This window comes from Lemur catta, chromosome 1, assembly GCF_020740605.2.
Source record: "Lemur catta isolate mLemCat1 chromosome 1, mLemCat1.pri, whole genome shotgun sequence".
NCBI classification, from domain to species: Eukaryota; Metazoa; Chordata; class Mammalia; order Primates; family Lemuridae; genus Lemur; species Lemur catta.
In genome coordinates, this window is record NC_059128.1 from 235,368,962 (window position 1) to 235,396,372 (window position 27,411).

Below are 27,411 nucleotides of genomic sequence, written 5' to 3' on the forward strand. Positions count from 1 at the left end.
GAGGATATAACTTTTATCTGTTTAATTGTCCTTTCATAAGCACCATAGATACTGATGATGCCCAATAGTAGAAAAGATCACAAAAAGATAATCATTATACCTGAGCATATTTCTTGGACATATTTTCAAGCTGGCTTTAAAACCATTTTGACTTCTAAACATAAAACATCCAAGATCTATTTGTATGAACTTTCCTTTTCCTCTTTCATCCTCCAACTTCCTCAAGAGATTTCCAATCCTCACATTTTTCTCTTCTAACTCTCCAATATATAACTCTGCAACAAAATGACCTTTTGTAACATTCCCTAGGGTAAGGAATCTCCTAGAGGGGTGAGTCAAACTATTATTTTATCTCTTTCAGAAAGGGATTTCATTTTATACCTTAATTTCTGGCCTAGTGACTTAGGATTTCAGACTTTTAAAATCTTTGGCAACTTGTCTTCTGGAGCTCATGTAAAATTTTGTCTCTACCTCTTCAATAGATTTTTCTTGCAAGTCTAAGGAAGAAAGAAAAATGCAGTGGGAACAGGGTTGGAGGGAAAAGTTTAAGGATATACTGTTAACACATACACAAAATTGTAAGTTTTAGCCTTTGGACCTTTTTAGTGATTAAGTCTGGGTAAAAAATCAAAGAAAATAAGTCTCCCCCCCCCCCCAAAAAAAAGACATCCTAAGAAACACCTCTCTTTGATCAAGTAAGTCTTTCTGGAATCTGGATCAAAAAAAGTAAATATAGAGATAACCTTCACTTTAGCACTTCCATTCTTTGCGTTCTTGGGTCCATTATGCTTTGGACAACAAACATTTTTGGAATATAAAAATGAAAATTTGTGCATACTGAAAGATTCACTTTTAAAGGCTTTACCTGACCATTTTCACAGATGAAATCTTTCTGGGCTGTGCACACCTTCTGACACGAGGGTATGAGGTGGAGGAAAATGGATGGGGTACAGATGAAACAGGAGTTGGGAAAATGTTGGTATTTGTTGAAGCTGGATGATGGGTACACAGGGTTCAAAATACTAAGCTCTCTACTTTTGCATATACTGTACTTAAAAATTTCCATAATTTCAAAAAGATAAAAAAGGTTGATGGTACATTATGACTGATAATCTTCAGTCTTCCTTTTAGTATGGATGGAGTCAGTAGTGTTAGTTTTTGCTCCCTTACTGTTGATAAGAACCACTTTATTTTTCCTTGCAAGAGGTTTCATGTTCTATTGAAAAGGATAGATGCAACTGTATCACATGTAGGACCACAAAATCACACATATTTATATTCTGTCACTTTTTTTCTAACAGAATTTTAATCTTTGGTATGGAACCCTCTTCCCCCGCCACACACACACATTTTATTCTCAGGAATAGAAAGGTGGTGTGCTAGAGTATCTTGTATAATTCATTAGGCAGACTAACTTTACAGAAAAATCTTCCACGGTGCTACATACAAAAGTACGAGTTAACTGATGTGAATTTAACCTATTCTAAATTTTCCACACCATCAAATCCCCTGAAACAACTTATCTCTAAAGTGTCAGGCCCTTATAAGTTTACTTTGAAGAGGAACAGTTATACTCAGGATCTCTTGAATATATTGAAAGAAAAGTGCTGACCTTAGAGTTGGAATAAAAATACAATCAATAATTACCGTTTAATGAGCATTTACACTACAGGCCCCAATGACAACATTTTCATATTCTTTTCATCCCCACAGCAATGGTATAAGGACGTGCCATCACCACGGGTCATTTAGATCAGTCTGGCTCAGGGAGGTTAAAAAACCCAATGGCAAATGGGTGGAGCCAGAACTTGAAGCCAAGTCCGTCTGAATGTAAAGCCCATTCATTTGTTGATAGTTACAGTGTGTGTGTGTGTGTGTGTGTGTGTGTGTGTGTGTGTGTGTGTGTGTGTGTGTGTGGTTTCCAACAGATTAAAACAAAAAACATATCTAAGGTTCAGGAATATTGGACTTGGCAAATCCAAGGTTTGAGTTTCCCAGGTAATAGCCTTAATGATATATCACTCCCACAGTTTCTAGTTCAGGGAAGACGGTACGTTCAGATCACTCTTCCCAGGGAGGTGCCCCAAAGCCTGTCATGGCAAGTGGCATACCGAAGCATATGGTCTTTCTTCTGTTGGGCTGATCATTACTCTAGAATTTCGGGAAAAAGCACAAAGGCTGCTCAGACAATGGTGAATCACAGGCAAACACAGTTTAGGGGGAGACATCATTCAATGTTTTGAAATAGTTGAAATATCTTACTTTTATTATTTTTCCTAGTGTTTTTAGTGGATATGGTACATTAAAGGCACGTATCCTATGGCCGGTAGTGTGTGAACATAAAGAAATATATTTGAATAATATCTTTAAAATATTTCAAAGTTTTATTAAATATTTTTATTCAGTTTTAAGATCACAGTTAAAGTACTTTAGCATGTTATACACATGACTTACATGTGCAATTTTTAGAAATATCAAATTAGGTATAAGATTTTGCAGAAAGAAATTATATAAATGTGTATATTGACTTTTACTACACATACATCTAGAAAGCAATAATTCTGTTGTACCATTAAGTGGAAATCATTTATTACATGGCATGTTTACACCAACTCTAAAGAGAACCAAGCCAATTTCTGAAAGCAAAAAAATGAGCGATTCGGTCATGCTGAAACTGTCAACAGACTTAAGACCTGGTGGTCAAATGAAGCTATGGTTAATTTATGACATGGAAGTAAGCAATTCAAACCTATGAGAAAAGTTCATAATCTGGTATGTGGAATCTCAGGTGGTTTTATTCTTTTTCTTGACAAATTCCTGAGAGCAAGAGACTTGTTTAGCGCTAATGAAATGAAAAAAACGTTGCTAAGCAAGTCGCTGAGCTCCAGATGGCACACCTTCCCTACCCCAGTTCTGCCGCTCTTAGAGCCGAGGCACTAATGTGAGGTGTTGGGGACATAAGCCCACCCCTGTGGGGGGCCGCAAAGCGAAATCAGTGTTCATTCAAGAAACATGAGTGTTTCTGTGATTTAGGTTAGAGCTTGTGAGGTAAGATTTGCATTGCGTGTGGAAGGGTTTGGAGGCATTGAATTCGATCCTTGTTACTCAGGAACCAGTTCTGGCCCAAGTTGTCAGGAAATCTTTGGAAGGAGTAGTAATGTTCACAATAACTAGAGTTCTGTGCATAAGAATCAATTTGAGGGCATGATCAGTTTTGACCACTGACTGCAAAAAGAAAACAATGGCCATAGAACTTTTAACTACAAGGTTTCCTCTCTCAATTTTATAGTATAAATCATACCACCACAGATAAAATTTGGCCAGAAAGGAAACTTTTTTTCAAAATGTAGAAGAAAAGGGTAGCACATACAGAGAGGGATATTGTGAGGGAGTCAAATATATTTGTCTTTTTATTCACTCTTTTGTTGCTTCTTTGTTCTGAAGTGTAAGGAAGATAGTGTCCCCAGTGAAAAGAACAAAGTCATTTAATATGGAGTATAATAAACTGAGCTATCACTTCCAAACTAAAGCAAAGCAGTTCATCAAACCCTGAATACTTCGCCAGACACATCTGGTAAGATGAACTTAACAACTGCTTTTTTTTTTATTATAAGTACGCTGTTAGTCAATCTAAGTAAGATAATTTTTAAAAATCCCAAAATTCAAATAAAACACATCCAAGTCTAATTCTTTGGGAATGCTTGTCTAAACAAAAGCAATATCTAATTTAACAATTAGTACACTTTTTGTAAGGTGCAAAACAAGGGCCTATTTGGGGAAAGCTAAATTTTCATTTCTACCTAGCAGTCATTCTGAATACTTTATAGGTCAAATGGAATAATAGCATTTGCTTCTACTGCCCATTTTCAGCAATACATTGTTCTCTCTGGAGAAGGCGGTTTGTGAAGTCAAAACACTGCAGTGGAAAATAGTGGCACCGAAGGTAGAAGCAAAAAAAGACAAACTTTTATAACAGGACTTACTGAAATTAACTTTTAAAGCCGAGGTAGCCCATTAAGGTTGGCCTTACACGAGGGCTCTGTGGAGCAGTGCAATCAAAGGGGAATCTCCTCGACAGCATCACACACACCCCAACATTCCCTTCACAAATGACGACTCCGGGCTTCCCGAGATTCCCTTCCTCTTCCCCGACGAGGCGGCGGTGCTTCTCCTTGTCACATGGATGCTGTCCTCCAGCCTCCAGCTGCTGGTCTTCAGAACATTTACAACTCATACAGTAGTTTAGCAGGCAGCATGGTCCCACTGCTTCACATTAATGCCAAACGCCAAACTTGGAACAGAGCTATTTGGTATTCCCCCACCCCACCCCACCCTATAAACAAGACATGCCATTCAGTTTTCAGCTTACTCCTGTTGTGCATCAATTTATAAGTAGCTTGAGATTTTACATAGGTGCAAACACTTCCATACATTGAGCCAAAGACTGCAGAGTACAAACAAAATTTTATGACTTAGACAAGCATCTGACTTAAGAAAAGAACATGTTGGATTCTAAGTATCCAGACTAGTTCAGATGCTCCTTTTTGTTCATAGTGTTTTATCACTACTTCTTTTTCTCCAGCAATTTTCATGGTAGGAACCAGAATAACCATGATAACATGAGAATTATTTCAGCACGGCTGAGTACTGGGACATGGCATTGGTAGAAAGCTCATCTGACAGAATTAAATAAATATATTTCTGATATTTGTGGGAAAAAGACTGTCGGAATTACAACGGTATGATTTATCTTTTAAAAAGGGTTTTAATGATTTAACAGTTTTGATCTAAAATCTGGGAACGAACCCAATTTGGGGATAAGAACCTGTATTTCCAATGTGGCTAGGGGACACTTTTCTTTTTCCCGATCTCATATACAGTACCCAAACAAATAAAGACTTAAAGGATGTTTTACAGTATTTTTTTCTTTCACTCAGCTTCTTAGAGCTGCAGCTTCAGTTACTATAATATACTCTACACACTTCAAAATTACATAGGAAATACCCAGAGTAACTAAATAAATAAAAGGCTAAAGAAAACTGGAACAGTACTGCGTCTCCATCTGAGACGAAATCTTCTACTTCCAGCATCGCAGAGAAGGGCTAGGACAATTTTTTTCAAAAGATTTATATACAGGTTTGAATCCAGAAATTAAGGTTAAAAGCATAAATATTGATAATTTCAACTAAATTCAGAATGGTTTCAGAAAGATATGATACAACAATTTAGAATAAAACAAAGCAGAAGAGTATCATATTTTGGTTTGCTTGAGATTTACATAAGGTGCAACAATTTTTTCTCTCGAGGATGCTGTGGGACAAATGTTAGTGTAGATGGTAATTGATGGCAGATTAAAGTACATACCGTAGCAATATGATTTTCCAAAATAAAAAAGAATGAGAGAAATGAAATGAAAATGGAAACGGGGGTTGGGGGGAGAGCACTACATATTGGTCTGAAATATTTGTGCTAACAAATGTTGTTACCTGAAAATACCAACACTCCTCTCCAGCAGATCCAGGGCATGAGAAGCACTATTACCGAAATCAAGACTTCACTCAGAGAGACGACAAGGTGAGTGTCTAAGGAACTATAAAGCTTTGCAGGATTTCTGCTACTCTCAGTGCCTAACCGCTTAAAAATTAAGCATTTCTACAAAAAGGTTTGTTTTTAAAGTATCTGAAAACAGTCATATCCAGTAGGTTGCCCTCCCTCCCCTACCCCTGCCTAAGGGAAAAGCCACTGAGGTTTAGGAAAAGCAGATCAAGTAAGATATTAATCACATAGAAAAAAAGTAATCTTTTGTTTTGCTTCTTTTTTAAAAAAGATCCCATGAATATACAGCAATCTCTTAAGGGACTCTAGTGAAATGTAATCGGAGGACTGAAGGAGGGTGCTCTGGCAAAAATAGATCTATTCTAATGTGTTCTATAGAATAACAAGTTAGTACCATTGTCAAGGTGCATGTTCTGCACCATACAATTTTTGTTGTTGGTTTTTGTTTTTTTGGATTTTTAGCTAATTATAATTTTCAAATCACTGCTAGCAAGTGGTCCAAAACTCCAACAGCCACCAACATCGGGACCCAGCAATTCTCAAACATTCACTTTTTGTATTGAAATTTAGAAAATATTAATAAAACAGCATCATAGTAAAAATATTACGCTAAAATCTGGAACTGCTCACTTGATTTATTTCTATTTGAATGGGGGTAAGCTATAACCTCTGATTAACCTTTTACTAATTCCTTCTTCCTCCATCCCCACAATGAACATGCATATTTGAGGACACCATGCCAGTGCTCTGCTGCCCTCTTTATCTGCTTTAAAAAGAAAACAACCGTCTATATATTTTTTCCTGTCCTGTTAGTATGTTGTACATATTTTCCAGCACCGAAACTGAAGTAATATCTACAACCATGAGGAGCTAAACCTAGTCAGTATTAAGAATCATGTTTTGTATGGCTATTAGGTCAAATTACAATTAGAAAAAAAATCATCATTACAATTCAGTCAAGTATAAATAAGAAAGCTAGATAAAACCATGTAAACTGTCACCATTTAGAGATCTAATTCAAAAGCTTCAAACTTGAACTAGCACTATCAAAATTCCACCAGTTTGAAAACCCTTAAAAATTATTGCTGGAATCCGATCATTAAAATTTGGTAGTTTGTGCTGTGATGCAAAAGTGGGGAAATACTTTGTGCTATAGAACACATACCCTGTAAAACATGTAGCCTCAGACTAATTTTGATTTATCCCTTTGCATCTGTTGCTAGGAAACAAGACACTGTGAACGTCAGGTGGTTAAGTCAATATGTTGAATGTTCTAAGCCAGTTAATCCACTTGGCACCGGCATACGTATGGTTGGTTTTATGTTCAAAAGCAACAAAATACAAAAAGGAAACAGAAACTTGCAGGTGGGTCTATGACTGAGAGTCCCACTCTGGTCAGGCATACCTCCCTCATCACTGACTCAATACCTCCTAAACAGCACAAACTCGAAATGGCTCTCACACCTGCAGCGCCAGGCAGGCCGTGCATAGCAACTGCAACCCGTCCAGTCTGTCCGTGATGGATGTGAAAGGTCTGTAGCTCCAAGTCCACATGAAGTGAGTGTCTTCAATGTGTTTAGAATAGTGAAGTAATACTAAGGTCACTTCTGAATAATATTTTTGTCTTTTTTTTGTTTGTATGAACAATCCATTGGTCACTTAGACTCCTGTGTAAAAATAAAAGAATCCTCAAGGCATGAAAACATCAGTAATCTGTAATCTGCAGGACTCTTCCCCTGTCTGGGAAAATATTTGCCACAATTTGCCCCAAGCAAATTCTTCTTGGTTACTCAAGGCTAAGAAAAAAATTCAGATTGTAAGAGTTGTAATGTTTCTCTCTCTCTCTTTTCTGTCTTTTGTTTTTTTGCCAGCAAACTACCACTCAGGTGGCAAATATAAAAGTGCAGAATATATGGACCACGAGGCCGAGCATACACCGCTAACAATGGTACATCTGCCTGCCCATGCTGCTTGGGAGTCTTCTGGAACAGGCTTTTTAATATTTATTCTACAATATAAATGTAGGTATAACCTATTATATAAACCATCTTAGAACTTAAATCTCCATGTACAAAAAAGACTAGAATATCTAATAATAACTAGTGCAGTGCGTCAGTTTTTGTTTTTTTTGTTTTTTGTTTTCTTTTGAAAGAATAACTAGGTAATATATGAAACTAGTTTCACACTCTCTGGTTGGTAAAAGAGATGCTGGATGAGCTACAGTAAAGGCAGCCTTTTACCAAGTTAACACCTATTACCGTCAAAAGCCTTCAATAGAAAGCAAAGCTCCAAAATCATTCTGTTTCTGCTCAATATCACCAGACAGATCACATCACCCTCAAAGATTCTGGGTTCCAAAAGAACAAACTGGCCCAGGATACTAACTTCTGCTTCAAGTGAATCTGGGCCGTGTAGGACAACAAGCACTTGTTTGCAGTCTCTATTTCCCACCACATGGACTCACTAGCATCCCTCGGTAAAGACAAGGCTAGGGTAGTAGGTAAAGCACAATGTTTTACAAGTAAAGGGCGCTTCACTGGTCAGCGCAGGAAATAAGTACAGGAGCCTGTGGCATTTCTTTTGGCTGTCCATCGTGGGTGAGTGGAGTTGACCTCTGACCTCTGTAAAACAAGAGGAAGGAAAAAAGTCACTTATTCAGAGTATGTTATTAGAGACAGGAGAGGATGAGGAATAACAAATAAAAGCTTTCCAGTATCTTGTGTAACAGCTATTGCTGACTTGTTACTTATATCATCTAATGAAAACTGTTTTTGTCCTTAGAGTTTCTTGTTTTTCCCCTCCTTCTTTTTCCTTCCTCCTTCCCATCCTCCCTTCCATCCTGAGATTTCTTAATTCCCCTCTTACAACCCAGCAATGTACCCGCTGGCCCCAAAACTAACCAATTCCATTTGAAGAGATGAAGCCTGAAATATCAACAGATTTGGGGCATCACCCTAAGAAATGGAAAACTTCAATCAAGGACTGAGGGGCTGGGACAACAATCTTCCTTTTGATCCACTGATACTAAAAATGACATGCTCCTTTCCTTGACTTGCCTGAAGGGAAAACTCTCCTATAATAACTGGTATCTCCAGGCTCATTTCTTAATATACATACATTTCTTAATACACATAATAATATACTCAATTTAAAACTCAAGGCCAATAAAAGCAATGATTCCTGAAGAGAAAGGGAAATGAAGTGTAACTCAAAAAAAAGAATGAAAAATAAACAATGAATGAAGAAACTGTGAAATGCTCCGAACTAAAGAAAAGTCCACGCATGGACAAAGAGTGTATAGAGCAAGAAAGCAAGTACTGACTCTGGATTTTAGATTCTAAGAAAATCCAGCCTACTTGGGCCAAAATCAACACATGGAGGGAAAACTCCAGACAGGACTAGAAAATTCAAGGAAATTTCCATCATTTGGATTGGAACCATGCCAAACATAGCTGATTTTTCATTCAGCTTTTGTATAATTTGTAGTAAAATATATAATTTACTCCATGGTTATGAGAAAACTGTCCAAAATTCTTGGTAATTTCTATAGAGCTTCTCATTCTAAAAAAAATAGGACTGGGCATTTCCTTGACATATGCCAACAGGTCTACCAAGTCCAGCTGCCTAGACAATGCACACTCACTGCTCTGACCCCTACAGTCATATGAAGCACATAACACTGTACTACTGATACATGTGAAGTACTAGCAATGTTTTCACTGGTTGACCTTTCAATACAGTATCTTCTTCAGAGTACTTAGAACAAAAGGAATTATTGTAAGATTCAGATTATATCTGCTCCAAAACTATATTCAAGTTCCTCTTGATGCACAATAAAGAAAAATAATGTAGACAAATTGCAACATTTGGAAGTTTCAGAGTCTGATGATCATTTAATAGCCCAAGATATTTAGGATTTAAAAAAAAAGTGTTAGAATCAAAATTCTGGATTAACCTGTTTATTCATGTGTGGATGCTATAAGCACCTCCTGTTCAATATGTTCAGCTCTTCTTTAAATAAAGATGAAATTAAAATATTTTTCACTTTTAAGATTGAATATTTAATAGTACTAAAAGATCCAAAAGAATTTTAATTATTGGAAAAGAAAAAAAAAAAGAAAAGTGAAAGATGAAAAGTATAATGTTAAAAAAAATAGCAGAAAGGAGAGAGAAAAACTGGGGTAAAAGTCCAGCTCAATCAACGAAAAAAGGAAAGGAGTTAGGATCACTATGGGAGAGAACTAACTCCGTGCTGCAATTAAGTGATGGTTCTAGCTCCCAGTGGAAGGGTCAGGGGAGATTCGTCAAGATTTTCTATGATATCGACCTATGCTTTCTTAGGCATCATGCTAGAGCAAAGAGCAAAGACCCTGGAGTTCAAATCTTGGCTCTGACACGAAATAGCTGTGTGCTTTTGGCAAGTTAATTAACTGTCTGTACATCATTAAAATGGGACTAAAAAGGCCCACCTGGGACGGCTAATTTAAGGATTAACTTTAATGAGCTCTCCTCCTTAAAAACTCCTAGTAAATAAACAGGCTCTTAACAAAGGTTCGTTCCAATTCTATTTTATGCATTTTGTAAAACTGTCTTTCTGTGTTGGATTTCTAAACCTAATATTAGATTTTTCACGGCAAGAGTGCAGGCAATGTATGTTCTACCCCTAACTCCACGGGCCACCCTCTAAACTATGAACCTAGATGATGCCTAAGCAATAATCAATTGGTGTGCAACCCAGCTACAGTTACATTAAGCTCACAGGTAGAGGGCTGGCTGGTAGATCTGCTTTAAGAGGTAAGGGATCACGTTACAACTAAGACTCCCCATTGTGATCTGTCTTTCTATATATTAGGAACACTACCCATTTGTTAGGCTGATGGTAAAATTCTAGTAATCAATGTTGTTCTTTCTAATGGGAGGTTAAAAAAATAACTTTTACTTAACGTTATTTTTTCTATGCCTGCTATCTAACTTACGCAGCCATACTTCAAGAACTGCATTTATTCATTCACCCATTAATGTAACAGGTACTGTTTAAGCAAGCTGGAGACATGACGAATAAAACCACTGTTTTGCTTTCAAAGTATACTGGAAAGAGACAGAAGCATGAGCAAATAACGACAGGCTAATGTGAGAGCTGGTGTAAGAGGTATGCACACAGAGTGCGGGGGCAACGTGGAACGTGCTGCCTTGCTATCAGGACTGACCGCAAGGGACCAGGGAGGGCCGAGGGCTGGAGGCAGGAGCAGCCATTCACGGGAGAGGAACAAAGGCAAGAACTGGGCTCATCTGGAAGGGAGCAAGTGATTCCATGCAACTCTTGGGCAGGGAGTGTGGAGGGCTGGGAAAGGTGAGAGTGGGCAAGTTTGCCGTGGCCGTCTGTGGTTGCAGACTGGGTTATGGAAGGCTGGAGGGTTAACAGAGCAACGGTGTGACCACAGTCATGTCCAGAAAAGAAAGCAGGCGGCAGCAGTGAGGGAGACTGCGTGGTAGCCTTTTCTGAGCCCTGAAGTATGATCCTCCTTTGAATTTTTACATCACCTCTGATTTCCACAACTCACAGGGACACTAAGTAACATTCAGGCAGATATTTGCACGTGTGTGTTTTTGTTCTCTACACCTGACTATAAGACTCCTTAAGTGGAGAAGTCTGTGCATTATCTCCCTCAGAGACTTCAGTGGGTTTTAACAATGTCAGTCAGCATTCACTTTGCTATTAGGAACTGGTAGTGTACACATGAAAAGGAATTTGACCTCTTGGAAATATCTAGAGGCTGTTTGTGAGGAGGCACGAGACTGTAATGTGGCAGGTGAAGAATAAGAAGCAAACCAAGCTCACACGGGGCCCCCAGGTCTACCTGGATGTGAAAAAGGAGCAGGGCCCACAGGTGTCTATCCAAGGCGTGCTAGGTGTCAAGCTCTTTTGTACCGAAGATTGAAAGTCTAAGAAAGTAACTCATCCATAGGTAATCCACTTTGAATAAAAATATAAAATACCTGAATTTACAAAAGGGCTTTTTTGCCTTCCCAAAGGATCCATTAAGCAGCAGAATACCCAATTATACACTTAGAACTTAATATGCTTTCTGTGGGGCTTTGTCGAGTTCAAAGGGTTTTCACATCTATGATCTCGTCTGATCCTTACAACTTTGTAATTCTTTGGGGATATCATTATGCTCAATGTAAGATGAGAAAACTAGGGTCCAGAGAAATAAATGACTTTGTAGCAAATCACAGAGAGGTGAAGAAAAATCCAGGCCTTTCTGTCTACCATGAGTCAGATACCAAGATGCTCTTTCCCCTGAAACACACTGTGTTCTGACAGCTGGTACTACCGCTGCCACCAACACCATCCTCACATGCCAGCACCGGGATCCTCTATTCATCCCATGTAACACCGGTGAATGAGTGCCACCTACCCTCGTTTTATAGAAGAAAAAACCCAGGGCAGAGAGGTCTTGCTCAAGTTCTTTCAGTTTGCAGGTGATGGAGCTAGGACTTAAACCCCAGTCTGTGCTAGGACTCCAGAGCTCATGCTTAATGGTTAGATAACACTGCCTCCCTGCTCTCAGGCTTTTTATGGAAATCAAGTTTAGCCACAGGATAATATATTCAACATAAAATACCTGGCTGGCTATATTCCCTTATATTTTCTCACACTGCTAATTAGCAAATATGCTTTTGTATATAAAGCCCATATAAATAATAAGGCTCTTGAACCAAGTATGAACCCCAATGCATTGTGAAAAATGTCACAAATCACGTCAAAAAGGTCAATTTGCATTCCGTGTTGCTCTCCGTCCGTGTTCCACCACTAACCTGTGCACATTCTCCATGGCTGCCACTTCAGCCAGCGCAGCGAGGCTAAAGAAGGCAGACACGGCAGGCATTTCTGGAGTGCTGCTCCGCGTCTCCCCCGCCTCGGTGCTGTGTGAGCATTCGTCATTGCAGTCTGCCTCGGCTGCTTTAGGGAGATTCCTCTGCAGCTGCTCCTTCGGTTTGTCATCTGGAACACAGGAGAGATCCATCAGGAGAAGATCACTTCGTTCTCTCCAGAGAAGAGACTCTGAGAAAACGTTGTGCCAGACAATGTGAAAAGTGCTAACATTCTCTGCTGTTGGCTTCTGCTATCCATTGAATATTAAGGCTTTTACAGGATCTCTTCTCCCATGATAACTAACAAAGCTCTTTTATTAAGCTCAATTGCAACTATGGACAGCACTATGCCCTGCAGTTGAGCTGAAGAGAAACTGTCATATCCAAGGTCAAATAATGGGTCAGTCTTGGAGTGGGATGGAAAAATGATCACTGGCCACAACAAAATGCAACGGACTTCTGCAGAGGGCCTGCAGACATGGTAAAAGAGCACTTAAAAACCCAAACGACTAAACCTTTCTCATGAGTCCATAGCATGCTCTGCTATGGCAACTTGGACACTGGGTAGGCTGTGACACAACACTCAGGATGGCCCAAACAGCAGGTTAATCAATCCTAACGAGACCCCAAGTTGTTATTTTGCTCTGAAGACCTACTGGAAAGAAGACAAAGAGCCCTCTAGTATTTATAAAGAGGTGGAATGAAATGCTATGCAAACATGCCTGCTGGAAATGAGTACACTTTCTTTATCACATAGCTGTTATAAAGGAGGAGAAATTTTTTACAATGGGTCAAAAAATTTTAAACATAGAAAGCAATTGATAAAAGCTATAAATGTTATACATTAGAATATGAAAGTCGTACGGTACTTTTCTACATAAAGTGGGGTATTTCCTCAAATCTTTCACTCTTCCTGCAAGTGAAAATGAAATGAAGATACAACAGTCTACAAAATGAAAGTCGCAGAACAGAGCCCAGACTAGCAAAGGAAGGAGGGAGGGGCCCTGCTGGACTAAACATGAGGACATCTGGATTTTAGCCCTCATGCTACTTCCACTTCATTGAACATACTCAGACAAAAGGGTTCACCTTTTTGAGTTTTAGCTCTTATACAACAGAGTAAAATTCAAGGTCTTTAATACGCTCTATAGTTCTAACAATCTATGTATACAAAACACAAGGAAAAATGCACAAAATTCCCTAATTGTCCTCTAATTTTAACTCAGCAAACAATTCATCTCTATTCATATACATATTAACTCAAATCAGATAAAATGAAATGTTCAAGGTACAGAAAGGCAACAGCTAAGACTGCTAATGCCTAGCTGGTATAGCACCCCGAGATTCTGGGGGTGGTTCTCAGTACCACTCACTGGCCCCTCGGGTAATTCTAATGCCATGGAGGCCATCAGGAATAGCAAATAGACCACAGGCCACGACTGAGAATGCGGAAACACTGGTTGGTTGGATTAGACTAGAGAACTCAAGAAATCTAGAAGCATTCTTAAGCTCCCTTAGTGGTCTGAATCAGCTTTATAGGAAATGCTGGATGCATTCTAAGGTTTGAACACCTGATAATCTGGCTTGTAGTAACATGAACAGCAGATAATGGTGAAAATGGATTCATCTAGTATCTTTAAAAGTCTAGGCTCTCCTGGAATTTACTTAATCAAGACTTTTGTGCATGTTAAGAAAGAGAAGGGGAAGCTGACAGTCCTAAAAACTACCTTTCCTTTATAGGAATTCAGACATGCTCTTCGAAAAATAGGTGTGATTTTAAAACTCAGAATGAAACACATTTGGGGGTCTGCAGAAAACTGCAGAACAGATCCACTTTTCAACAAGAATCACAGTTGGCTGACAGTTATTCACTGGCCACCATGGCCATGATGGTCACCTGCTTGCTCTGGTTATCTCTGTCTAGAGCTCCCTCTTCTTACCCAGCGTGCCTCCTGCTGGTGATACCCGGCCATCGGCTGTCCTGACAAGGTGTGTGATCTTGGTTTTCCTTGCTTTTCTCTTTTGGCTGCCCACCAAAGGTTCTTGTGTCATCGTTGGCTCTGGAGTGTTGGGAATGGATGGGGTATTTTTAACCTTATGAGCAGGCTCTGTGGTGTTTTTGTCTTCTGAAAATATGGCTGAAACAGGACAAACCATATATAGTTACACACAGAAACACAAGGCACCAACACTGCTCTAAGAAGGAAACATTTCTACACGTCTGACTCATCTGAATGGAGAATTTCCATTCAGAGTTTCCAAAGTATTGATGGAAAAAAGAAACAACACACTGCCTATAATTTGTTTACTACTTACTGATATTTACTTTGATAAATTAAGTGCAGAGGATTAAGATGTCTTTTCTCTTTCTTTTTACATTTTCTAAGTCTTTGGATTTTATAGGTTGGTGAGGGAGGATAATGTATGCAAATCTGAGTAAATTATGTGCCAAGAGCCCACATGTCCCTGTTGTTACCAGGGCCCCTATCTGAGATCCTTTTGGCCAGTTGGTCTAGAGAGGATAGTAAAAGAAGTTTCTTTTTTTCTGAGGACACTAAGATTAAATATGTGCTTCTTAAATTTATATTTATGGTTGCTTTCAAAAGCATCAGGTTGGGCTGCTCAGAAAAGAATTGTGAGGCCTGACCTTCTTTTATGCGTACTGACTGCTCATTAAGGATAGGACAAACATTGGTGAAGCCAGGATGCAAATGAAAGAAACTCCCATTCACTGTATTCTAGGACAAGGTGAATGTGCTTAATGAAATAATTTAATGAAGTCTCACATATCAGCAGGACTCATGGAGAGGCAAAGTTTTAGGTATCCTAATTGTAACACCAATAAATCATTTAGTAGCACATTCTTGTATCCTGAGTCACTGGGTTAAGAGTAAGGAAGACACTTGCCACCAAACACTTTACTCTTGGTTTAAACAGATTGGGAATGCGTGGATCTTTTCTTATTTACTCATTAACTTAGAAGTTCACCACTCTCCCTCATAATTTAAAAGTAAGAAAAGAACATGGAAATAACAAGGTTAGTAAATGTTTAGGGGCATATACATGTAGTCAAGTTTCATGATTGGGAGGTTTTTTTTTTTTTTTATTCCAGTGACCTAAGGGCTTATACTCAGGAAAAAGAACATTAAAAAAAAATTAAACCTATCCAATCTCTTAGGATAAACATAGAAATCATTTTTGACAAAGAAGTAAGTGTGGACCAAAAAATTAAGGTCTGACATGACCATCTCCAAGCAAACTAAACCCAGAAGATAAAGGAAGGTGGATCTGAAGGTAGATGTTAGCAATAAAGTAATATATGTATAATATAGGAAGGAAAGAAAGCTAAAATAAGAGCAAAAGAACAGAGCAAGAATAACTCTGGGTGTGAAAAAATGCACTTGTTGGTATAAACACTCACATAGGCCTCATTTAAAATTTTTAATCTAGCTCTCTAATGGGTTTAGGTATATCCTTAAGAAAGAAGGGCTACAAATTAATAAGATCTTTTGTGCTGGAAATCATGGCACCTTGTCTTTAAAAGATAACTGAAAAGAAGAGGCTGATTCCAGGGTTCACATTCCAAAACAAGTGGGAAATAATTTCAATTATATCAAAAGAAAGTATGTAAAGCAGAAATCACACCATGATTTGTGGTTTGGCCTTACCTCAGTATTGCATAACAGATGGCTGTGTGGGGACAAGCTTAGGATAACAGTTATTTAAGAAAACTACTTGGCAATGCTCCCAAACACCTTTTCAGGCAAGTAATCAAAACTCAGAAAAAAAGAATTATTTTAAATTGGCCTATCTATACCCAGGTCAAACAGATCTACCTCAAAGATGAACTAATTTACTCACTTAGTCTTAAAATATTTATACTTTGATATTTAGCTTAACATAGGTGGTATATATTTTAAGATTTTTTTTTAGTTTCAACTTCAATAAAAGTTTCCAGTAAAATAAAAGATAATTTGGTTAGAAACACTCCAAGGATGTTTCATGACTCTGCTTTAGCCTTAAAATTCAAAGCCTCCTAAAAGTATAAAGAAGCCAATGTCTGAATTTACAACGAGCATTAAATAACTTCTACTGGACATTCACAAGTTTCAGCATTTCTAGTTTCATATCCAGATCCCTTCTGATTACAGAGGGAGTCTTGCGTACCTCTCTGGCACGATCACTATATTGCAATGGACATTCCAGAAAGAGCATTAACCTCTTCCCCTTTCTACTTCCTCTTCCCAGAAAAATCCAGAACTTGTGAAAATAAGGGAATAGCAGGGTTCTGCAGAGGGAAAGGTGCACTATGTCTTACATCAGAAGAACTGATTACAGAAAGAAGTACCAACGAGGTAAAACAAAAGGCATGGATACTAGAAAAAGCCCAAGTCAGTTGGATGACCTGATTTTTACACAGAGACCACAGGGTAATGGAAATAACACAAACACAGAGAGACTGGAATTGCACTCCTGACTTTAAATTACTAACTGCTGGACCATGGGTCTCAGTTTCTTCCTGTAGAGGTGGAGGCTGGCCTAGGTTAGCTCTAAAGGAGCGATCTAGCCCTAAAATAACGTTGGTTTTGGCACACAGTCTGCAGTCAGGGCCTTGGCCGGGGAAAAGGAAACCCCCAGTCAGCTGGAGAGTCACAGCCTGGGGAACCGTAATTGTTTTTTATTTTGCTGAGTTTTCAGATGGTTTTGTTTCCATTCAATGATTGTTCCTTTTCTAGTCTGTTCAAGATGAACTGGTAAAAACACAGTAAGAAGCCTAGGGCATGGATGCAAAGGGACTGATTGCAAATGGGAGGTATGGTTCAGGCCTAAAAGCAGACTGGGACTAGGCAGGGCAAGCTCAGAAACCAGCAGACAAGGAGCCCAAAGGTCCTGGGCAGGCCAGCCAAAAGACATCAGCAACGCTCACGTCCCAGGGGGCCGCATCCTGGAAGATGATAAAGGAGTGAATCAGGTTGCAGACCAAGTGGAAGAGGCAAAAACAAAAAACAAAACAACAAAAAAAGAATACACTGGAGTTTCTCATAAGTCTCTGAAAAGGAGCTAATACCACTTATCTAGAAGTCTCCTCTAAACCTACTGTTAGATCAAGAAGTAATCATGGGCCCTAAAGATCATCCACATTTGGACAACATATGTAATGTGACCTTGTTAGAGTCTGGAAGAGGAGGGAGGTAAAGGTCTGGCCCCATGTTTTGACCCAGGGCTTAACACCAGAACATACTGTCCTGTTTGATGGTTTAGATGGAGGACAGCCCTCAGGGTCAGTCTAGGGAGAACCTTCACCTAAGACAGAAGAACTGAGGAAGGCAGGTGAGGCTGAGTCCAAGATGGATCTGTATGGGACGAAACAGTATATCTCAGTCCAGCCACACTGGCAAAGCAAAGCTTGGTGGTGAGGAACAAGAAATGAAAAAAGCTCAGAGAGGGAAACAAGCAGGAGAGTTGAGGACAAAGATAACAAGCCAGTTCCTCCCTCTCCCTGCCCCCACCTAATGGAAAAGTGAGAAAAGAAAAGGCTTTGTCATCCAAAAACAAATCAGTCATTTCTCTTCCAGCTTTTAATTGAACACACAAAACTACACAAGCACTGCAGAACAAGTCCACAGGGCTAGTTTTTACATTCGACAATAACCATAACACACTTGGAGCGTATCATCTGAGAGTGATAATGCGAGCTCACTCCTGGAGCCACATCAGGAACATTGCAATAAGGGACGGTCTTGTTTTCCAAACTCTGATCCCAAAATGTGGAGTAAGTTTTTTGGGAAAGCAGCACTGCTCTTCTATTGTACCCCAGGAGGCCACTAGAGTGCTCCAGAGTCATGAATTCACATTCCAACTGGGGGGACTCAAACTTGCACTGAAATTATTATAGCCAGATCTGGAATCTCATTGTTTTTGGTAGGTCACCCATGAGCTGAAACAGCAGTTAGATGCTGAATGGAACACAGGAAAAAGAACCAAATGAATGAGCCTTATCTAAGATCCTGGGAGACTTTGCTGAAGTCCTATAGCAACTATTTTAAACTTGAGAAAAGGGATCAAGTTAGTCTGGGCACTGTGGATCGTCTGTGAAAATCTAATTATAAAGCAGAGTTTTTCCTGTCTGTAATTAGATTTATATGTTGCAAAGAAACTAATCTTATGGAGATTCCTAGTCTGAGGTTTTGAGGGTCTTTATAAGATACCATTTATGTTTTCAACATCTGAACCAAATGAGGGTTTAAAGTTTACCTATATGCCTGAAAAATTGAAATAGTAATGGCCAATGTGCTTAAGTAAAGACTTGGTTTCTTCCCTTCCTGTTTCCGTTGGTTGGGTTTCAACTCCTTACCGTGTATCCCTCCTTACTTCACTGGGACTGCTGTCAACATGAAATTTTAAAAAAACATCTATTTATCTGTCAACTGTAAGTGATAATAAGTATTAATTATCATCATCATTATTGCAATTAGAAACCTCTGTTTTAAAGCATGACCATATGACACCATAACTAAGTAGAAAGATAAACACCGTCACAGAGGTAGGTGGTGTTGGTTTATTTGAAAATTTTACCTTTTATTCTAGGCAGTAGGAAATCTCTCTATTTTTGGAAATAGAAAAAAAAATTTCAGAAAGTGGTTTATAACCATTTTGCATTTTAAAAGCATATGGAAAATGCTTAAGACAGATCATAAGCTTAGCATTTAAACCTCAGATTACTAAGCATCTAAAGATTTCTGATATTTTGGGGAAAAAAATGAATTCCAAGATAGTTCTACATAAAGTTATACACAAAGTTATACTTTACAAAGTGGTGTAAAGAAAGTATAGTGAATTTTAAGTCATCCACTTTAACGGGAGTCAGGAATAACTGAACAGCTACATAGCTTCAGTTGAACCAACATTTCTATTAGATACATCAGCTACAAACAATTCCCATCTAACCTTTGTGTAGGATGGCTTACCCAGGTTAAAATTATTCTATATTATGGTTTCATTTTATGTCCCTCTATATTTATACCCTCCAAGGCAAAGTTTTAATAAACAGTGATACAGTCATAGGTGAGGATAAAGTAAAGGGCTTAGATAATTCACAAAGCACATAGTCACAGACCAAACAAGTAAATATTGAGGATGATACAAAAATAAATAACTGAAAAAGGTTACTTTAAGTTACTAGTAATTTCTGATGCCCAAATTGATTCCTTTTTCCCTGGCCATGTAAAATGAGTTTGCACTCTGCACTAAATAAAGGACCTACATTTTTCAGTGCATGTTCTCCAAAGTTTTATTTCATATACATTAATAATAAATATAACTAAATATCGCCAATAATAACACTACTCCTACTAAGCTTGGGATTGCCTGTAATACTCAAAATTGATTTACTTTTCAGTCCCTAGATAGGCAGAAGATGGTGCTTCTAGCATTAGGACTGCAGAAGATGGTGCTTCTAGCATTACAACACTTAGTTCAAGGTATCACAATAATAAAACCATCAAGTGTTTGAGGGGAAAGAGAATTTACAATCTATGTATTACTACATCTGATCATTCACCCAATCCCTAAACACACAAATCACATATGTACTTGCTACCAATGTGGAGAGTGAATCCTAGTGAGGATAAATAATTTGTCCTACTGAAAATGGCTGATTAGTGGCAGATCTGAGACTAGAACCCAGATCTTTGAATTCCTAGGTAAGTGCTTTTTCTACCACATTGCACAGGCTCTGGTATCTCTGCAGGGTTTTCGGTGTTTAAAAAATGAAAGTCTATATGAATAGAACAGTATCATTTCAAGTAAAGAGTAAAGTGATCTTAAAGGCCTTTCAGATTCCTCTGATAGTTCATCAGTGCCTTACATTTACCAAAACTGTGGGGAATATATTTATAAATACATTTTATTTTAAAATCTATTTTAAAAAGCTAATGTATCAATTCGGGGATATTAGGATTTACTGCTATGAAGAGCACAATTTATATATTGTCATGGCAGCACTTAAGCAGAAATAATAGTCCATAGAGGTTGTGAATGTGAATTAACAAGTCAGAAAACAAAACAGATGTACTGCTGGCATTTTCTGTAACAGTAAAATGATATAAAAGCAGACGTGGCTGATGTGAACTGTGCCTACTAAACCAAAAATGTTTGTTTAATATTAACTCACACTTAAATACTTTTGCTAAATATCTTAAAAACATGAGTATTTCTGATAAATGACTTAGGCCAAACATGCATTTTAATTTTTTCCCAATTTTCAATAAAAGAACAAGAGCATATTTGGGAGTCAAGAGATGTGGACTAGGTCATCAAATTCCTATTTTAGACATAAGTAAATGGAAGGGGTCCAAACTGGATGATCTCTAAAATCCCTTCTAGTTTTCAAACGGAGCAACTCCTAATTAAAGCATTACAAAAACATTCAGCCCTTTTAAAATTCAGTTCTTTTAAAAATATTTACAATGAAAAAAAGGAAATCAATAGGCAGAAGGGAGGGATGGCTCCCCCTTAACCATCACAGAAATGAGCATTCACCTAAGGGTTCAATATTTAACAGTAATTAGATAAAATCACAAATAAATATGTCTATGGGAAATTTCAAAATAAAATCTGCACCTAGGACTAATGACATGACTAGTTAATACTGGATTTTCTTTGGCTACACATATGCCTCAGGGGCATTCTATTTTAATATATTTAGAGGTACAGGGTGGTGGGCTAGGGAAAACATTCAGGTGACAAATCACTGCTGCAGGCCAGCTCATGCCCATCCAACCAGGGGAGCCCAGGATTCCCTACGCAACTCCTCTGAACACAAGCACCTGCCTGCAACAGGAACTGCATGGCTGAATATGTTTAGTTATAAAAAACTCTAATCTCTGGTTAATCCAAGTCAAAGTTTACAAATCCCCCTTTGACAAATTTAAATTAACACCATATGACACATAGCTTAACTCTTGGCAGGAGCCCCCCAAATAGTAGTTTTGTTATGAAAATTAAAAATAACCTAATCATGAACATACAGGTCTAACGCTGTTGGGTGAATTATGCCTTTTTTAAGCCTATAAAAATTATGCCATTTTCAGCTTAGGCTACCTGAAATTAAACAATGAATACTGCTTGCCTTACCTTCTGCAGGGTGAATGGCATCCAAGAAGAGTTGCTTGTTTGACCACTTATCCCCACTTCCTAAAAAACATAACAAAAAAGGAAAGTGAATACTCTTGGGCACACAAATTATAAAAACAAAACAATATACAAAATAACAAATATGAAACATCACACAAATGAAGCAGAATTTTATTTCAATTATTTAATTCTCAAAATGGCATTTGCCAACTAAAATAATTAGGCTATACAGGAAATGGATTAAAAATAAACATTTTTTTTGTCTTATGAAATACACTATTAGATAATTTCCGCAACTTTAATCAAAGTAATTTGAAAATCAGTAAAAGGGAATGACTAAAGCTAATATTTTACCTAGAGAATAACGTTTCTTCACTGGAAGCAGAGGAAAAATAATGTCAATATACAAAACAAAATCAAGAAGCTGAGTAGAAGTGAAAATAAAGCCCAAATTATATAAAAGGTTACACATACAGGAACAAGCAGGCACGTATGTCTACACATGGAAGACAGCTGCATTTAAAGCCTCATTCAAGAAACATGAAATGCTTCACATCTGGCCATGCAAGGAGGATGCAAATGGGCATCAGATGAGTAGGTTCATGGTAGTCGCGACACTAACATGCAGGGAAAATGCTGAAGACAGCTTGATCTCCAGACGCTTGGCTGTATTGAGCCAGATGGGACGACTTGTCTTTTATGTGAAAGAAGAATAGGAGTCCTGAACTATGAGAAGAAAGAGATCTTAAGATGAGCCCTGAAGAGATTCAAGGACTCATCAAGATCATAGCAACGAGACAGATGTTCAGAGTAAAGGGCGGGTAGAGTATAATAAGTCTCTACTGCCCTCTGGGAACAACAGGTATGTGACTGAAGAAGGTGGGAGGAAGAGTCTGGCAAACAATGAAGTATAAAGATGGGGGGAAAAAGACATAGGTTACAACTTAGGAGTAGAGGAAAAGGTCCACAAGGATCCTCAAGTGTCAGAGAAAGTATACAAATGGTAGGTCTTTCATGCGAATATGACTGGCAAGATTTCAGGAAGTAGAAAAAATGTGGTCATGGTATGAGGGTTGCCAAACGTGAGAAAAAGAAGAACAGTCAAAGAAAATAAATGGATAAGTGGTCAAGAAGACTAAATTGCAAACGCATCAAATACAGATGAGAAGGAGCAATTTTAGGATTCATATGGAACTCTGAAAATAGAGACAAATGTGGATTTGAATAGGAATCCAAGTGAAGGAGATTTGCAATTAGCTGCAGAGTCTAGAAAGAATGACTATGCCCGCGTCAGGAGCGGGAGGCACAGAAGCAAGCACAGGGGAGGGAAAGGTGAAGGTGGTGCACGGAAGCATTGCTCAAAGATGAGTTCACAATGGAGGTGACCAAGAACCCTGAATGGAAGGTGGAAGGCACCAATACCTTTTTCCGGAACATTAGGCTTCTCCTTTTTGTGCTTATATTTGCTGACAATTTTGTGGAATAAGTTCTTTTTCTGAGACTGGAAAGGACCTACAGACAATATTAATATAAATATATTTCAAATTCACAATGTTTCATAAAACAATATTGTGTGTTTTTCAACAATTACACCCTCCTCCCTCCCGTGCAACAAGCAAACTGAGTCGCAAGAAATGTCATCTTGCATCTTCACTCACTTAACTGATGCTCAGCACCCTTCTTTATGCTTATTTAAAACCCAGTGAGATCTTCTTTAGAAATGTATTGGGCAGAAGCCTCCATTAGGGCTGGGACTCCTACACAGAAACTGCAGATTTAGTGAGTAGAAAGAGACTACAACCAATAATAGCAGAGTGGCTATAGTCTGTAGCAAGAAAAGATTTTACTTTAGACTCCTAAATGCCATGAAGGAAAGGATGGCATATATGTTTCATCTCTCCTAAGAAACTAATTTTGCACAACAAGGACAGCACTTTCAGGCCACAAGGTGAACTGTCATGACAGCATTAGATAGCTTTCTGGCCTTTTCTGAGAATATTCTAGGAAGAAAAACTGATTTTAAAATAGAAAATATTTGCCAAAAAACTTTTTTTCTGGGTGGGAGGGAGAGAAGTTTCAGATTCTATCTTAGTTTTCTCAGATGAAGAAAACAGAATTGAGATTTTTCAGTTAACAATCAGAAACACCAACAACAGCATTGACCTCCTCAAAGCAGGGTGCTTTTTACACCTTGTAGATATTCCTATGTGAAATTGACTTAATAATTTTATATAACTTCTACTTCCTCATCTGTAAATGAGATCATAATAGTCCCTAACTCACAGGTTGGCATAAGGATTAAAAAAGCCAGAAGCTTCATAAGCTGTCCCCGAAGTATCTTCTTGCCTACTGGCATCTGCCCCTATATGCGCTGCCTTCTGGCCAGAGGTGAATCACCTTGTGCTCCCATCTCGTCAGTTCCTCCACCTGTGCGTTAGCCCCACCCTCCTTATCTGGCTCAGCATCATCAATTCTCCCTCTCTCAGTGGGCCATTCCATCAATATACAAATATGCATTATTTCTCCCAACTTAAAAAAAGGCATGATGGCTTATACACAAACTTCTCTCACATCAGTTACTGCCCCAGTTTGCAGCACAATTCTCCACAGAAGCGTTCCCCATATTCACTGTTTCCAATTTCTCACCTTCCATTCTGTCTTAAACCCACTCCAACCAGGGTTCTGTCCTTGTCACTTAGGGTCATCAATGACCCTCATGCTGTGAAGACCAGTTATGGATCCTTATCATACTAGGCTGTCTGTGTAGCTTCTGACATTGCTGACCACTCCGGCCACACCCTGTCTTGAATACTTCCGGCTTCTGGGATCCACCTTTTCTTGTTTTCTCTCCTCCTTCACTGACCTTTCCCTTTGTCTCTCCTTTGCCCTCTCCTCCTTTCCCTGACTTCTAAATTTTGGAATGCTCTGGGCTTGGTCCTTGTCCTCTTTACTATTTATTCTCACGCCTCTGGTGATTACCTCTAGTCTCAGGGCTTTAAATACCAGCTCCAGGCTGATGACTCACAATGTATCACTGCAGCTAGGCCTCTTCTATTCTGCATATTTGAAAAGCCAGCAATCTTCCACCATCCAGCAAGGACCTGCGAGAGTCAGGGCTCCACCACCTCTGTAATCTCATATCCTGCCGCTCCCCAGCAACTTCGCTTCTCTCCAGTGGCACTGGCCTCCTGCCTGCTCCCTGCACGAGCAGTCTCAGTCCTCCTGATTTTAGGACCTCTGCACCTCTAGTACCTCTACCTAGAAAATGATCTTCCCCAGATATCCAAGTGGCTAACTTTCTTACCTCCTTTGAGCCTTTGCTCAAATATCTCAAGGCTACCCTATGTAAAACTGCAACCCAACCCCAAGCCCAACACTGGTGAGCTCCCTTTCCCTCACAAACCTATTATTGTACCTGATTGTTAAAAATAGCTTTATTGAAATATAATTCATATACCATACAATTCACCCATTTAAAGCATACAATTCAGTGGTTCTTATATTCACAGATATTTGCAACTATCACCAACTTTAGAACAATTCATCACTTCAAAAATAAATACCATACCTTTTAGTTATCACCTCTCCTTTACCTGTACTCCCTCTATCCCTAAGCAATCACTAGTCTACTGTCTCTATAGATCTGTCTATTCTAGAAATTTCATATAAATGGAATCATATGCTATGTGGTTTTTGACTGGCTTCTTGACTTAGCATAATGTTTTCAAAGTTCTTTCAGGCTGTAGCACGTATCAGGCTGAATAATATTCCACTGTATGGATGTAACACACTTTTTGTTTATCCATTCAACAGTTGATGGACACTTGGATTATTTCCACTTTTGGCTATTAGGAATAACGGTGTTAAAAACATTCACACACAAGCTTTTGTGTGGACCTATGTGTTCATTTCTTCCTAGGCATATATTACACCTAGAGGTGGACTTACTGGGTTATATGTTAGCTCTATGTATAACATTTTGGGGAACTATTTTCTCCCATTTTGTGGGATGTCTTGTCTTTTCACTTTCTTGGCAGTATTCTTTGAAGCACAAAAGTTTTAAATTTTGATATAGTTCAATTGATCTATTTTGTCTTTTGTTGCTTGGGCTTTTGGTGTCATACCTAAGGATTCACTGACAAATCTGGCCACGAAAATTTGTCCCTATGTTTTCTTGGAAAAGTTTTATAGTTTTAGCTCTTATATTTGAGGCTTTGATCCATTTTTAGTTAAATTTTGTGTATTGTATAAGTGAGGGTCCAACTTCATTCTTTTGGATGTAGATATCCAGTTGTTCCAGCACCATTTTTTGAAAAGACTATACTTTTCCTATTGAATAGTTTTGGCACCCTTGTTGAAAATCAGTTGACCAAAAATGAATGAATAGACCCTCAAATTCTGTTCTATTGATCTATATGTCTGTCTTTATGGCAATACAACACTATCTTGGTTACTGTTGTTTTGTAGTTAGTTTTGAAATTATCTACTATTTTTTTCTTTTCTTTCTTCTTTTAAGATTATTTTGGTTATGATTATATTGCAATTCCATATTAATTTTAGGCTTTATTCATCAATTTCTACAAAAAAGTCAGCTTGGATTCTAAGAGGGACTGGGTTCAATCTGTTGATCAATTTGGGGAATGAGTCTATCTTAACAACATGGAATCCTCCAATCCATGAACAGGGGACATTTTTTCATTTATTTCTATCATCTTTTTTAAAACTTTGTTTTAAACTTTGCTTTACAGTGTTCATTGTGTTGTACATCTTTTGTTAAATTTAGTCCTAAGTACTTGATTCTTTATAATGCTATTGTGAAAGAAATTGTTTTCCTAATTTCATTTTTGGATTATTCATTGCAAGTGTATGGAAATATAATTTTTGTCTAATAATCTTATATCCTGCAACCCTACTGAACTCATGTATTAGCTATAATAGACTGTAATAGTTTTTTGTGAATTTCTTAGAATTTTCTATATTCAAAATCATGTCATGTGAGAACCGATAGTTATACTTCTTCCTTTCCAATGTAGATACCTCTTTTCTTTTTCTTGTTTAACTGGCCTGGCTAGAAATTCCAGTATGTTCAATAGAAGTGGCTGTCTTATCCCTAGGCTTAGAGTAAAATCATCCAATATTTTGTCATAAGGTATGATGTTAGCTGTATTTTTTATCATTGTCTTTTATCAGGTTGGGGAGGTTCCCTTCTATTCCTACTTTGTTGAGTGTTTCTATCATGAAAGCACATTGAATTTTTCAAATGCTTTTTCTATATCTACTGAGATGATCAAGTGGTTTTTGTTTTTTTATTCTATTAATATGGTATATTACATTAATTGATTTTTGGATCCTCCCTCCCTGCCCCCTCTCCAGATTTTTGGATGTTAAACCAACCTTGGAGTCCAGGGGTAAAATGTCACTTAGTCATGGTATATACAGTTCTTCTTATTATGTTCCTGGATTTGGTTTACTAGTATTTTTTTGAGGATTTTTATGTCTATAAGAGTAGTTTTCATTTCTTATTATGTCTTTGTATCCTGTGATTGTCTTGTAATGTATTTTGACATTAAGATAATACGGGCCTCACAGAATGAGTTGGGAAGTGTTCATTCTTCTTCTAATTTTTGGATTCATTTGTGAAGAACTGGAATTAATTTTTTAAATATTTGGTAGAATCTAGTGGTTAAGCTAAGCTATCTGTGCCTGGGCTTTTTTTGTCTGGGTACTTTTTTGATTACTAATTCAATCTCTTTACTATAGTTAGAGGTCTATCCAGATTGTCTCTTTTTTCTTAAGCCAGTTTTAGTAGTTTGCGTCTTTCTAGGAATTGTTGGTTTCATAAAG

At 38.1% G+C, this 27,411-nt stretch overlaps 1 protein-coding gene across 8 annotated transcripts in view; it reads right to left on the reverse strand.

The window, feature by feature from the left end:
• Positions 1-2,365: 2,365 nt before the first annotated feature.
• The window catches only part of BBX (BBX high mobility group box domain containing), a 262,244-nt gene continuing 237,198 nt past the window's right edge, over positions 2,366-27,411 (reverse strand). For 7 of the 8 annotated variants that reach the window (XM_045540353.1, XM_045540356.1, XM_045540357.1 and 4 more), the window contains 5 exons: positions 22,990-23,079; positions 21,568-21,627; positions 14,373-14,570; positions 12,376-12,562; positions 2,366-8,177 (listed from right to left, as the gene is read on the reverse strand). In XM_045540353.1, the coding sequence (XP_045396309.1) occupies positions 8,090-8,177; positions 12,376-12,562; positions 14,373-14,570; positions 21,568-21,627; positions 22,990-23,079 (623 nt within the window). In that variant the 3' untranslated portion in view covers positions 2,366-8,089. The remainder of the gene's footprint in view (positions 8,178-12,375; positions 12,563-14,372; positions 14,571-21,567; positions 21,628-22,989; positions 23,080-27,411) is intronic. The other variant, XM_045540360.1, reaches the window with a different exon arrangement.